This window comes from Oreochromis aureus, linkage group 11, assembly GCF_013358895.1.
Source record: "Oreochromis aureus strain Israel breed Guangdong linkage group 11, ZZ_aureus, whole genome shotgun sequence".
Taxonomy (NCBI): domain Eukaryota; kingdom Metazoa; phylum Chordata; class Actinopteri; order Cichliformes; family Cichlidae; genus Oreochromis; species Oreochromis aureus.
The window spans coordinates 13,215,027-13,229,643 of record NC_052952.1 but is presented as its reverse complement, the minus strand read 5'-3'; the positions used below and the strand labels follow the sequence as shown (position 1 = coordinate 13,229,643).

At 40.7% G+C, this 14,617-nt stretch overlaps 1 protein-coding gene across 9 annotated transcripts in view; it reads left to right on the top strand.

Moving 5' to 3' along the window:
• plecb (plectin b) overlaps positions 1-14,617 on the top strand; it is a 118,777-nt gene that overhangs the window by 71,154 nt on the left and 33,006 nt on the right. For 7 of the 9 annotated variants that reach the window (XM_039619380.1, XM_039619379.1, XM_039619382.1 and 4 more), the window contains one exon: positions 11,854-11,915. In XM_039619380.1, the coding sequence (XP_039475314.1) occupies positions 11,854-11,915 (62 nt within the window). Of the gene's footprint in view, positions 1-9,014; positions 9,531-11,853; positions 11,916-14,617 lie in introns of those variants that run through there. The other 2 variants (XM_039619381.1, XM_031748186.2) reach the window with 2 other exon arrangements.

The window sequence follows — 14,617 nt, the reverse complement described above, 5'->3', positions numbered from 1 at the left end:
AGCGCATGGATGACATTCAATCGCCAAGCAAATGCTCCTTTGGAGCTACATGTGGGGCCCTCTCATAGCTGTGTGGGCTGTGATGGTTGAGTTCTGGTTATGGCTTTGGCTTGGTTCATGGAAAAGCCAGCATTCTTCCTGGAAACAGGCAGGAGTTTTATTCTGGAGCAATCCAATTACTACTTACAATACAGTAAACCAGTGTGTGTGTGGGTTTGTATGTGTCTGTTTTTTCCAGGGCTCATGAGTGTATAAAAAAAAAAAAAAAAAAAGTCTAAATGGCCCCCACCATTGTGGTTGGTGCTGGTAAACCAGTGGGCATGAGTCATAAATTAAACAGTACACTTTTCCCTTAGGGGCTTATGGAAGCTGGTTTGGATACAGCTCTCTTGTCCTCTGGGAATAATGAACAAACTGTGATGAGACACACAGTCAGATGGAGCTCGTATAGAGCTGATTTATTTATGAGCAGCGCAGGGATCATAGAAACGCATCAGATTGTATGATCTGACCCCCTCCCCCTATTAAAGTGGATTAATTATGATTTTTTGTGTCATATAACACAGAAGCCTCACCCACACTTTTTTTTTGATTGCAAGGGGCAGCCAATCAAAGAAAAGTGGATTAAGGGAAAGTAAAGAGAGCTAAAACAGCTTGTTTTAGATAATAGATGAATTCATAGGCTTCACTAAGGCCCAGTATTAAGTCAACAAGTGTTATTTTGTACAGTGAGTCATATAATGCTAATTTAGTAGAGTCCAAGAATCCAGTGCAAATGCTAGCAGTCAGTCTGAAGGTCTTAATTTTCCTGTCAACATTATCATTATCTTTTTATTTGATGTCAAAACATTAAAGTTTCTTGTAAAATAAAATCAAGGAGGTCAAGTGAAAGTATCCGCATCAGCGTCCGGTGTGATAAGATCCTGGCACACAGGTAGTCCTGGGTCAGAGATCAGTGATCTGCACTTTCCCTTTAACGTGTGACTTAGGAACTGCTGTGCTGTGCCCCATCCTAAATTGCCAGATCCTAGAGTAAACTGGTAATGGGTAGGGGCATATTCACTGTATTTACTTCTAGGATTATGTGCCTTAGGATTTGTTAAGCTTGAAGATTTTCAGACAGCACTGGGGACTAATCTGAATAAATACATTGTATTCTGGCAAGATGCAGGCTATTGAAACTCAGAGCTTTTGCGAAGGTGAATAAAGCAGTGAGAGACGAAAGTTTCAGGTTAAAGTAGTTGAACTAAATACTATTCATGACACAACAGAAGACTAGTCTGCTATCTTGGATTAGCATTAAAGATGCAGTGCAGCCTCATAATAGTCTCACAAACCGTCGTGCCTGCAGGTGCACAAACACCTCTGTTTTTATTGCTTGTACAAATTGTAAACTGACTCTAGACGAGTGACAATCTGATAAATGAATGGCTGTAGGGCAACAATGCGCATTTGCTTCCAGTTTTACATTTGTCATGGTTCTCATGGAGCAGATATGTTTAATCAAATGACTGATGAGTCAAAGGACGGCATAATTAAACTATGAAAATTATGTTGAGCTACCAGTCTGCTGTCTATTGTGTTCGTCCCTAAAAGAGCCCAGCACTGGGCTGGGCCCTGCCCCCCCTCAAAGAAACGACTTTCTGTTTGAAAGTCATTCCTGTTTCCACTCTTTACACCAGCTGGCACAGCTTGCCTGAAACACAAAAGGCTACCTGTGCGCATTTCCATTCGCATCAGCATGGCCGCGATGTGGAACTTTGAGCGAGGGAATTACCTGCATGAGATGAGCTCGCATGGAGAACGAACCAGATACCTGTACAGCAAGATGTGTTGTGCAGGTGAGTGGTGAGACTCGACTTAAAGGACACGGTAGGGAGGAGTTTGGTGTGTAGTTTTTTTCATTGTGTTGAACGCTACGTGGGTGGTACAAGACAGTCCTGCTCAGAGAGACTGACGGAAGGTTGGGGGTAAACTACATTTATAGTTTATGGAAATATGGTAGCTGAATAGTGGTAATGTATTTTAGACTTTCACATAAATATTTCAAGTGCAAGTGCAATTAGAAGTTATTTCAAAAATGGCAATTATGAACATAGTTGTATGCCTTGAGACAGATTTAATTACAGACTCTTTGCAATTACATATATATGTATATATGTATATGCAGCTGCCACAAAACAATAAAATTAATACTTCCCACCATCACTTCTGTTATAATACTTGGAAATGCTCGTGCAAACTCGTGCAACCTGTTCTCTTATCTTCTAAAAGTGTTTTGTTGTCACTGTGTAATGTGATGTTGACCATATCTCATTCCTGTGGCGTAACGTCCCTATCTTACTTGATTGGATTTTAGCTTTTCAAAAGTTTGAAGCCTCATTTCATTATGTGCCAAATGTTTCTGATGGGTAACATGTCAGGACAGTGCACAGGCCATTGGAGCATGAGGACTGTTGTGCTACAAACACATGCTGTTGTAGTGTAGGCATTATCTTGCTGATATTAAAGATTTTGTCTGGATGGCAGCTTGACTTGCTCCATAACCTATAATGGTTCCTTTGCAGATGTCGCAAGTGTGCACTGTTGAATCCTGACACCATGATTGATGCTGGGTTCCTATCTATACATTAATAATAACCTGGATAACCCTGGGAAGTCTATGATTTCCCTCAATTTACCTCATTGCACCCCAGAGAAGACATGTATGAATCTTGTTTATACATGTATTTTCTTTGGGAGATAGACTTCTAAGTTTAATTTGTGGATTCAGTTATGAACTGTATTCAGTGATGATAGTTTTCTGAAGTGTTCCTGAATCCATGCAGTGATTTACTTGCATGAATTTAAAGTGTCTGTTTTGAATAGGGCTGCAATATTGTTTTCTGGACTTCTGGCAGAGATTTCTTTGGAGCCTCTGATTTATTTCATTCTTTTCTCTGGATTGCACTCACTGGAAACTTTCTCAGGTACATGTCGTCAACTGCTCTGCTCTAATCAGCCCATCATATCTTAGCAACTGAGATGTAGACATGGTCAAAACAACGCTCTGAAGTTCTGGGTATGTCAATGTGGAATAAAGGTGATTTAAATGTGGCATGCTTCTGAGTTTTAATGTATCTGAGTGTTTTAGAAACTGCTGATCTAGTGGTATTTACAGACAGAAGTCTGAAAAAAAGAAAATATCCATTGAGCAGCGGTTCTCTGACCAAAAATGCCGTGTTGATGCCAGAGTAGAAAGGGCAGACTGCGTCAAGCTAATAGGAAGGTAACAGTAACTCAAATAACCACTCATTACCACCAAGATATGCAACAAGATTTCTGAACACAGAACATGTTGAACCCTGAAGATGGGCCACAGCAGCAGAAGACCACATCAGCTGCCTCTCCTTCAGCTAATAGAGCCTCAATTTCTGATGTCACATTTGGATGTTAGGGTAAGAATTTGGCATAAACAATGCGAAAGCCTGGATCCATCCTGCCTTGTCTCAGCAGCTCAGTATCATACTGGTGGTGTATTGGTGTATTTCCTTGGCACAGTTTGAGCCCTTTGGTACCATCTGAGCTTCATTCAAACACCACAGCCTAGCTGAGTATTGTTGCTGACCATGTCCATCCCTTTACGACTGCAATGTACCCATTCTCTGACTGCTGCTTCCAGCCGGATAACACACCGTGTCACAAAGCTCACATCAAACATCAAACTGGTTTCTTGAATACAACAGTTAGCTCACTTTACTCAAACGGCCTCCACAGCCACCAGATCTCAATCCAATAGAGCAACTATGGGAAGTAGTGGGACAAGAGATTTGCTTCAGATCTGCAGCAACTGTGTGACACTCCAGCATGGACCACAATCTCTGAGGAATGTTTTTATGGCCTGTCATGTTACACACCTCATGTAAATGAACCGTTTTATCCAATCATTATTCAGAAAGTTGATAGGATTTTATTTCTTTTCCTTTGAAATGTCCCTTTTTATTTACTTGTGATATTACCTGATGATCTTTTAGGTAGCTCATGTACTCAGAGATGTGGAAAGGAAAAAGCAGTTGGGTGTGGTTGTACTCTGGTGCCATCTAGTGTTCAGAATATTTCACTACCTTCAGCCAGCGGAGGACCAAAGTGTCATGTGAGGCGAGGGTGGTGTTTTCCTTTCGTCAAATAGTCAGTTATGGGAAACCCCTCTGTCTCTGCCTAAAAACACACCCATGAGTAAGACTCAGTAATAGTTACCACTGAGAAACACGGTGCTGTATATTTGTGGATGTTGTCATAGAAACGTCTCTCAAGTTCCCTTTTTTTCCACATTTTCAAAAAAGTGTTGAGGGTGATTTAGCAGATGGAAATACCACATGTGATACTGACTGTTTTTCTTTTTTAATTCCTAAAAATAATTTCAGCTGATTAGTACTTAAAAAAATTTTTTATTTTTTTTGACAATCATTAAATGTTTTTTTGTTATTTACACTCAATTACATTTTTTAGATGATTGCCAAGAATTTAAAAAGTTCCATTTACACTCTCTTGTGTTATTTAAATTTTATTTATCTGATTTATCTGAAACATTTTCAGGTACTTTTGTTAATGTGTACATTTTCAGCCAAATGACAGCATTGTGTCCTGCAGGGGGAGACACATGCTGCTTTTAATCGTTAGCCGCTGTGTGCCAGTCAGTCAACTAAGTTATATCTCAGTCACCAGAATTGCATATTAACAACTAACATGACCTCAGATGTGGTGCTTTCCACAGACTCCTGCAAAGCTCAGGACCGAGCTATTTTAAACCTCAGCTGCTGTGGCTAATCCGAAGGCCTGTTGAGTCTGAGTTAAATTGGGTTTGGAGTTTCATCACTAGAGCTGGTTCTGACAACATCACCTACAGTCTGCTGTCAGGCTGCTGATGGATGGCAGTGATAACTGGACGGTGTGTCACGGCACAGCTGTGACTAACTGTGATTAGAATGGACCTTAAAACCTCTTGTGTCATCTCGAGGGCTTTTAACAGAAACCTATTATTTGAATATTGTACCTTTTTAAAATTACATTGACAATCATTAACTTCTGCATAACATCTTTTTATACCTGAATAAAGATTCAAAATGTAAAAACATATACATATATCTGTAGTCGTAGTTTTCAGTTTTCACTTAATAGAATAGGATTAAAAATGCAGCATTTATCACACTTAGGGGCTAATTTAACCACTGGATTTGATAGCATAAACCTAGTGCTCTCATTAGTTTTCCACAACTGTAAAATTGCCAGATAGTTTGTGTTATGTCTTTTTTTTTTTTTCTTTTTATTTCAACTGAATGTTTATAGGAGTTCATCCAGGTAACATTAAACAGGTCTAAGGTGTGTTTGCTTTGGTGTGCTGCTTGCCTGAATGCCTGAATGAGTCATGTACTCAGGATGCAGCTTGGATAATACAGCTTGTGATCTGCGTGAATCAGAACCTTCTGAAGAAGGGTCATGCCACTGATGACTTTGTATGCTAAGCGTATCAGAAATATGAGCCAACGCTGTGATTCAGGTGGGCATTTCCTCGATCTGCCTCCTCTTCGCCCCATTCCTCCTTGTAGCCTTCTTTGTCATTAAAGAACGACTCGTGAGATAATCCTAGGTGTGTTTAGGCTGCTCCCAGTTTATCATCATTCCATTGTTAAAAGGTGTGGTGACCACATATCACTTTAAACACTTTCAACTCAATTGAGCAAGTGGCCAGGGGGTTAAAAACAACGATGAGAAACATGGGAGAGAAAGATAGCGAGGCATGTAACCTGAACTGCTGGAGCAAACCTTGTTTCGCAGCTTTTTCATCCTCTGCAAAGAAAGGTGTTGTGCGCCCTCCCTCTGTCTAAACCCTTATTTTTCCCTGCGCTTCAGCACTTAGAAAAGACCATAATGACACATTCCTAGAATTCCTTTGTCCTCTAATTTGTTTTGCTTTGTTGCTCCATAGTGCATAAATGAAGGTTGTTGTAGTTTTAAGTGGTGGAAGACTTAGCTGTGTCACAGGGATCAGCTAAAGGCACATAAATCCAGTTTGATGGTCCTGTTTCACTTTTCGCAAGAAGGTCCTGGGTTCGAATTCACCATCTGGCGAGGCTACATGTATATATGTGAAAATACAGATTTCTTTAAATTTATTTCAGTTCACTTTCATATATCAAGGTACTTATATTGTGAAACAAGGAGCATTCAACATTATAGATCAGAACTCCAGCTATGCAACAACCTGGTACCATTGGGGAGTAAAAACAGGCATAGAGAGAGGATAGCCAACAGAGCAAAACTAAAATGACAGGGCCATAAAAAGACACAAAGTTAGCATTTCAGGACCACTAGCACATAGAACTGCCTAACCCCATCATATTGGTTGCCACATGTGTTTATGATAATTATACCAAACCATTTCCACGATGATTCAGTATATTAGTGGTAAAAGGAGTAAGAGTCAAAAGCCATGCTAGTGGTGCTTTCTGCTATATCAGCATGCACAATAATAAATAATGCTAAATTTAATTTGTAAATCACTTTTTAACACATAGTTAGGAAGACCATAGCAGAAAAATATAAAATAATGCACAAAATTCTAATTAAAATCAATAAAAAAATACATTTTAATCAAAATTTAGTCACAATGGTGCTTTTAGCTAAACGCATGCATTAGCATGCTAACATGCAGGTCGTGGACAGACCATGCAGGCATGATATGTACCATGTTCCCAAATTTAGTTTAGCTTATTTGTGTCTGATTTGTGTATATACAAAAGACAGCCTAAGCCTCCATTTAATAGCAGTGAATAGCCGATACTGTACTATATTGCTAGTAGTCATGCTAACAGCAACACTACATGCGGGACTACTGTGGGAAGACGACCACTGCCCTTATCAAGTCCATCATCAAACTTCAACATGTCATCAAACAAAAAAAAAGAGGCACTCTATATTTTCAACACACATTGCCCGCTCTTATAAAAACCCAAGTGTTCCATCTGGTTTTGAGATGCCAGATGAAGGAGCAGTGTAATAAGCATGTTGAGACGTTAATGATATGCCTCCTTTTTAGAGGAAAGATCTTAGGACTAAGATGTTCCACACTTTCGCCCATTTTCCTTTGGGTCTCCGTTGCTATAGTGTTTTCAGTGAGAGTGAGAAATGCAGGTCAAGTAGGTGCTTGTATGCTTTTGCCCGCCAGATCGTCACTGAGATCTGTTACCATCTACCGTTTCCTCTGCATCTCAAATCAACTGTAAAGCAATTTCTTTTCTAACTTGTGTTAGGAGATGAGAACACCTTTTCCCATGCACTTTAAAATCAAATCCTTTGAGTATTTTCACAGCACGTTCTGCCTTTAATAGGATTCCTTTACTGTTTCAGATTTAATTACCTGCCCACATACCGCACCTTAGTTCTCCAGCTTGCCTAGACAATGTAGAAACTAGAAAGGTGTGTCTCCAAATTTGCTAGCAGGGCTCAAATGAGTCAGGCATCGCTTGCACACTCACACTGACACATTAAGTGCCTTCATGTCCGCACAGGCCATGCTGACTACACTGAGGAAAAAAATATGTACTTTCAGATGCCTGATAAAGTGATGTCAGCCATGGTGGAGCAAATGGGATATATAACCAACCTTAGGCTAAAGAGGGGCAGGATTTAGACACACCCTGGCCTCTAGCTTAGCTGTCAGCACATAGTGCAGCGACTCTGTAGGGGACTATTATGAAAGCAGGGTCTAAAGTTTTCTGATAAACTGATAATTGTGAAACTTTAGACACAGAGCTGGAACTGTGTGAAACTACATACATACACATACTACTTACTTTTAAAGTAATCAATAATGAAACCATCCTCTTAATAAGTAAAACATAATCAAGTAAATATGACATTGCTTATGTTAATAGGCCCACTCATTTTGCTGCTTCAGTCTTACCTCGTAGTTTAGAGCGCTACAGGTTGATATGAACGGTATTCCTGTGTTGTTTTGCTAACTGTACTGCGTCTTCTGTGGTGCTATCATTAGGGTGTATTCTAACAATTGGTTTCCAGGTATTGCCACAGGGCGATAAAGCAGAGTGACATTAGTGGAACTGTGAGTAATAAAAATGTCAAAGAGAATTCATTTTTACCTGTGACTTCTTCTTCTATTTTTTTCTTCTTCTAAAGCAACAACCTTAAAAAAAGAGGGATGTTTTTGCTTGCTTTATGAGATTTGCTGTTCAAAAAACCTCTCGTTGCCTGGCAAAATCATTTAGTTTATACAGCAGGAATTAATGCGTCTTTTGTTCACTTAAATACTTCAGGAAATGTGTAGTGAAGTTGAGAAATGGAGGTTACTTGGGCGAGTCCCTGGCCCCCCACCGAAACCTTTCGATTCCTGAAATAGAATCGAAAAGACGGACGTGTTGTTTGATTAGAAGTGTGAAATACAACACTTGAAAGCACTTCATGCTCTACATGGAGACTTACATAAACAAAAGGATGTATTTTTCCATCACCAGTAGTGAAAAAGAAAATAATTACACGCACAGACACATTCAAACATGGAGTCATAATCTCTCAGTAAATCTGAGATGCTTAGGGCGTGGTTTATGAGAGCATTTCCCAAAACTATTTCATCCCTCATCTCTACTGTTTTTACATCACAGTGACTGACTGCATGAATCATGAATAACAATTAACCGGAGATGTGAGTGCGATACTCAGAAAACTCTCTTTTACCTTTTAGGCTCTTGTTGGACATTTTAGTCATTTAAATGACATTTAATTCAGTCTAAAGCATAAAAAGTCATGAGCATCAGTTTTAATGGCTCTTTATTGCGTCCTCTTACTCAGCTGGTGTGTGTGCATGTGTCTGTGTGTCTTTTCTTGCACAAGTTGGGTGAATAAGTAATAGTACATGCAGGTTGCCACACCTCGCCTCTCCTTCTACTTCTTCTTTTTCTGCCTCACATTGCAAGAGGTAGGCGTGTGTTTAGAGCCCCACCCACAAACCTTACTAGTGTGTAGAGTGTCGTCTACACACTAGGGCCACCGCTAATGCACAGTTGCACATCACACATAAGGACAGGCCCAGACGTCATAGCCCACAGGCACCATTCGCGGGAACAGAGTGAGCAGCAGAAAAAGAGGAAAAAGGGAGTGAAAAAAAAAACCGCATAGGGAGGAAAGAGAAGGGCAGAGACGAACCCAGTGAGGGAGCGAGGAGGAAAAGAAGAAGAAGAAGAAGAGAAAAAAAATCATAGGTTTGTGAAACGCTGAGTGGATTGTGGCCACAGGACTGCTTACTCTGGGACCAACTGTAGTTCTGGAGGGATAGATACAAGTAAAAAGCAAAGGGGAAGATCACCGCGGATATTTTATCATTCAGGAATATTATTTTGTGCCCTGACAAACGCCGACAATGACCTCTCAGCAGCAGAGGTTCAGGAATTTCTCCTCTGACAGCCTTGGCAGGGAGAGGGTGCCTTCAGATGACGGCTACTACCAAGGGATGCTGAAGGCCATGGACGGCAGGAAAGGTACCAGTATTGTGGCACTTAGTGGGAAATAGTTTAATTAAGTCTTGATCTGTTTGTTCCCACATGTGTGAGGAGCCTCTGGGCACAAATTAAGTGTTTTTTCCAGGAAGGGCGAGAGGTGTAGTTAATTTCCCAAACTGGGCAGAGTTTCCACTGCAGACCTTTTGTCTGCGAGAGCTTGAAAAGCTTTCTGTGAAACCTTTTTTTTTTTTTTTTTTTTTTTTATGTTGCGTGCATGCCAGATGATAATCTTTTTATTTTGCTGCTTATTGTTTGCTTTTATTGTAGTCACAGGCGTGCATCATGTGCTGCATGTTATTTCAAATCCAGTGGCAGTTAGTCAGGCTGGGCTGTCCACTCTTTCCTTCCATCAGCAGCTTCCTCATTTCACATTGGTCAGCAGAGCCCATTCACAACTTTTGCTGTGTGCCGTGCTTGATGCGTTTTTTTGGGGAGGGGGGTGGGGGGTGAGTCACTCCAGCTACAGACTGTTTCTCCTCGGTTGCAGCCAAAATGAACGATGTGTCACTGCATGCATCACATCTCTTTTTCCTGTTTCTCCTTCAAATTGTTCTTTATTCCTGTGAAGATGGATATTTTTGAAAGTTTCCTCAAAGTCATTTCTCAGTAAAAGCCTTGCTACACCATGCACATGTCCTCATATAAACCTACCAAGCCTTAACTTCATGGATACAGATCATTTTATGTTTTACTCAAGTAAGAATATCAATTCAGTCACGTACTAATACCAAATCTTACTACATTTTATATGTCATTGAAAATAAATATCAAAATAAAAGCGTTTCTTACACTATTGTTTTACCGTTTACAGTTTTACTGAGCCTTTGCAGAGTATATGCTAGTATACACTGACTATGTTTTAAAATGTATCTTAAAGTGCTATTACCTGTAAATATAAAATGAAGATAAAATATTTCCTTCTGAAATGTAGTTAAAGCATCTTCAAGCACCGTTAATTATAAATCAGTAAATGTAGTTTTTTCCATTACAGTCATATGCTCTTCTGGACCATAAACTCCACCCCTCAATCAAGCATGTTTATGTGTGGTGACATGAAAATTTCACCTTCACCTTTACTTTTTAAAAGCACATGAAAAGAGTTGTAATTTCATTGTAAAAGGTGAAACAGGACACAGCCAATCACAGGTCAAGGTGCAACTGGTAACATTTCCTATTTATGTGGAATTTGCATCTTTGACAGGAAGTATAAGCATGGAGATAGTTTATGCAACTATCTCCAACGCTGGTACAAATGAAAAATACGCAGGCTTAAAGGTCTGGTGGTCTCAGTATGATGTTTCCATGGCAACTCAGTTCCATAACAGAGTTGTCCAGAAGTTGCTGGCAACGACCTCTAAAAAGGAAAAAAAGGTAGCCTCTGGGCATCTATTTTATGTTAGCACTGAATCACTGCCCTTTGCTTTTCATTGCTGGGCGTGTCAGCATATATATGGGTCACTCCCTTTAAAACTGATAAGATTTTGTGGTGTGTCTGTGGGACATTCTAGCATAATCTGAAGGAATTGCTGAGTGGGTCAGTGAAGTTGGGTGGCGCACTTCCTGAACCTGTCTGAACAGTTGAGTAAACCACAACTTTTAGATCACGTGGGGTAACATGAAAGCAAACAGACTCATCCACGTACCGCGTCCATAATAAATAATTGTAGTGGCACACATTTTTGTGTTTGTGTGTGTGTGTGTGTGTGTGTGTGTGCGTATGTTTTCTTTTTCTTTTTCTTTTTTATTTAAACCTGAACTGAACAGGAATAAGAGGGAGTATGAAGGTTTGTTATGTTAGAGGGTGTATTCCATGCCTGGGCCTTGTTCTTTCTTGTCGGATAATTGCAGACTAATAGTTATGCTATTATGTCGCGCGGTTATCACGCCTAAGTATCTTCACATTTTAATAATATTTCACTTCTGCAGGCTCGATCCTTTCCTTTTTGTTTCCGTCTTAAGAGCACAGCTGCCAGTGGTGTCATAGAGTGAGACATGACCTTACAAACCTGTGTTCTAGACAATAGAAGTGCATCTGCAGACAGTGAATGGTTTCAAATGTTCCCTGACTCAGATGCAGGCTTGAACAGGAGCACGAGAGTTGTTTTCCACCCCGTGATGAGTTCTGTTTGTTCTACAGGAGGAAAAAAAAAAGTCTTGTCAGTCAGTCTTGGGGATTTCCTCCTTGGCGTGCTGTTAGAAATACACATTAATCGCACACCTGATGCTATTCATTTTTAAATCCGTTTTAGTTTTTCCTCGTCTTACGAGTCCGATGCTTAACTGTGCTCTTTCTGTGTTGCAGATGAACGAGACCGAGTCCAGAAAAAGACCTTCACAAAGTGGGTGAACAAGCACTTGATAAAGGTGAGGACCTGTTCTGGGTTTTTTCTGTGTTGTAACTAAGGCAACATTGACGGTCACATTTTTGTACGCACACTTGCTCAATCCATAGCATGACTTTAGGTACAAAGAGGGAGAAACATAAGTGTGGACGTCACAGAAGAGTGTCAACAAATTTCCCTTTTGTTCAAACACGTGTACGGGTGTTTTCTTTCACAACAAGCATAGGTTTTGTCATGTTTGCATAGTGAGTGATTGCCCTGACCCTCATTTAACAAAAGGAGGCTGTTAAATAAAGTTGAATAAATGTTGCAACTCATGTATTCTGGGATTATGTCCATGTATGATCATTACATACGTCACTCCATGCATTCTTCCATTCATCCATTTATATAACTGCTTATACAATTCAGGCTTGCTGGAGCTTATCGCAGCTGTTATAAGGCTACCACAGAGAAACAGAAAATTCGCACCAAGCCAAGCCAACATGTGTGTTTTTGTACTGTGGTTGGAATAATGAGTACCTGTAGAGATCTTAGTCAGGCACAGGGGGAACATGTAGAATCCACACAGAGGAGCTCCAGCAGTCTGGAGGATTTGTGCCAATTTAAAGATCACAAACTCAGGTGAACACAGAACCACATAACAGCAAAATCTTACAGCAGCTGAATGAGTGTCAGTGTCTGTTCATTGTTAACATCTCTGCAGAAATCATTACCAACACCGCAACCCTCACCCCCTCCCCTCTTGCATAAACATACATTAGCTAGACCGTTTTTTGTTTCACGCTAACAGGGCACCGTGATGGGAGGGCTTACCAGAAGTCTCATCTGTCATCAGCTGAGAGAGCGTATATGCTGTCCATCAGCACTCTTCAAATCTCACCTGTCTCAAACTATGGCCCGAAGGCTCACGTGAACAGGTCAGGAGGCGAGTCAAGTCAAAAGGACTATGCTCCTCACTCCAGACCTCCATATTAAGGTTGACAAATTAGCCCCGTGTAACACAATACCGCTCTCCCAGAGCGCTAAAAATATTCCTGCTTGTGCCACTTTTCTTCCAGAAAACTCCAATTGGCAGCACTACATTTACAACCATTAGGTGCTCCACTCCGCAGACATAAGGCCCATTCTTTCTTTTTTTTTAATGGAGCAAGACAGAGGAAACAAATGAGCACAAAGAGAGTGTTATCCTTTCCATAAATGTGCAGACCTATGGTTTCTTTTACCACTGCATGAGAACCTAGTTCAGTTCCTCCCTCTTGTTTCTCTTAAGTGTCCACTGTGAATATTTGAGTGTGAGTCACAGACATCTGGACTCACTTAACTCCCTCTGAAGAGGCAAATTCTGGTCTGGGCTCAGAGCCCTTGGTGGGTTAGGCCAACGGTAGCACATGTGCTGCACAGACTGCTGGGTAGGGGCGGCTGTACCGGCATCAATGCACACCTTAAACTGAAAGGCATGCATTGATGCATGGGGAGTTTCATAAGTACTCCCATCCAGTTATTGTTACAGTTGTACCCGCATACTGCAACACTACATGAATTTAAGACCTTGTTTGTGTTCTTTCCAGATACAGTTTCAGTCTGTTGCTTTTTCTGCAGACTACTTTCTACTATGACTTGAAAATGAGTGTAGTTAGAGTAAAGGAGAGGTGCTCGTTAGATAACACTTATTTTCTCAGGATGACAACATGAATCGGTATTTATTCGAATGATGTAAGTATTGTAATAGAAAAGTTTGAGTCTTGTGTTTATTAGCAGCAAAAAAACAAGCGTTATCACCACGTACAGCCCTTAGTAAAGAACCTCACTGAAGCAAAATGCACACGTTTGGGAGGGAAAGCGTTAAAGTATGTGTGCGAATGTGCTGATCTGCTCTAGTGAGGTTAAACCGCTGTTAAACTGATTTAATGGCTTAATGGTTGAGTGGGATAGGCTGGAGGTTGGGTGCAACCATGAAGAGCTGTAAAGGGCCATTGAGTGTTATGCCCCCCACCCCACCCAGCTCAGTAAATCTCTTCATCTTGCGTAAGACAAGAGTGAAACATCAAACCAGCTATGGGATGAACATCTGTTTTCTAGTAGATGCCTACAAATTGCTGGTGATGAGGTCTAGAACCTTGAACTGTTGCACATCGAGGCTACTCTGTAAGGATGGTTATCAGATAAAGGATAAAGAAAATGAGAGGAACTCCACGAGATGATTTAAAACCTGAGGCAAGACCTTTGCCTAGTAAACTTTCAGCAGCAGGACAAAGTAACCGAGGAGTGGTGATAGATGGCTGTGCTAGACAAAGTGCAAATCACAGCATTCATTACTTGACAAAGAAAGACCGGATCATCATCATTTAATTATGTAAGCAGGTACTGATCTGACTGGAGAGAGCCCTGGCAGACAGTTTCAGAGGGTGCAGACTTTAACAATATGGCCCATCCTAAAAAGTAGAAGAGCTTTTATTGTGCAAACAGTGAACTCTAGTGGCAGCAGTGTTGGTTGCCTTCCCTAAATTTAGCTCCGCGGTGCGCTTCGCTTCATCATCTCTCTCTGCAGGCAGGGAGGAGCATATCATAAGATGGATATATGGATGGTCGGAAGGTGCTGAAATTCTTGCCAAGATAAATCAGTCACTGTTGCAACTTGCAAGGGAAAATATGCCTTCATTCCATTTTAGGGCTGAGGCCCATTTCCCACATGGAAAACACACACCCAGTAGACCAATATAT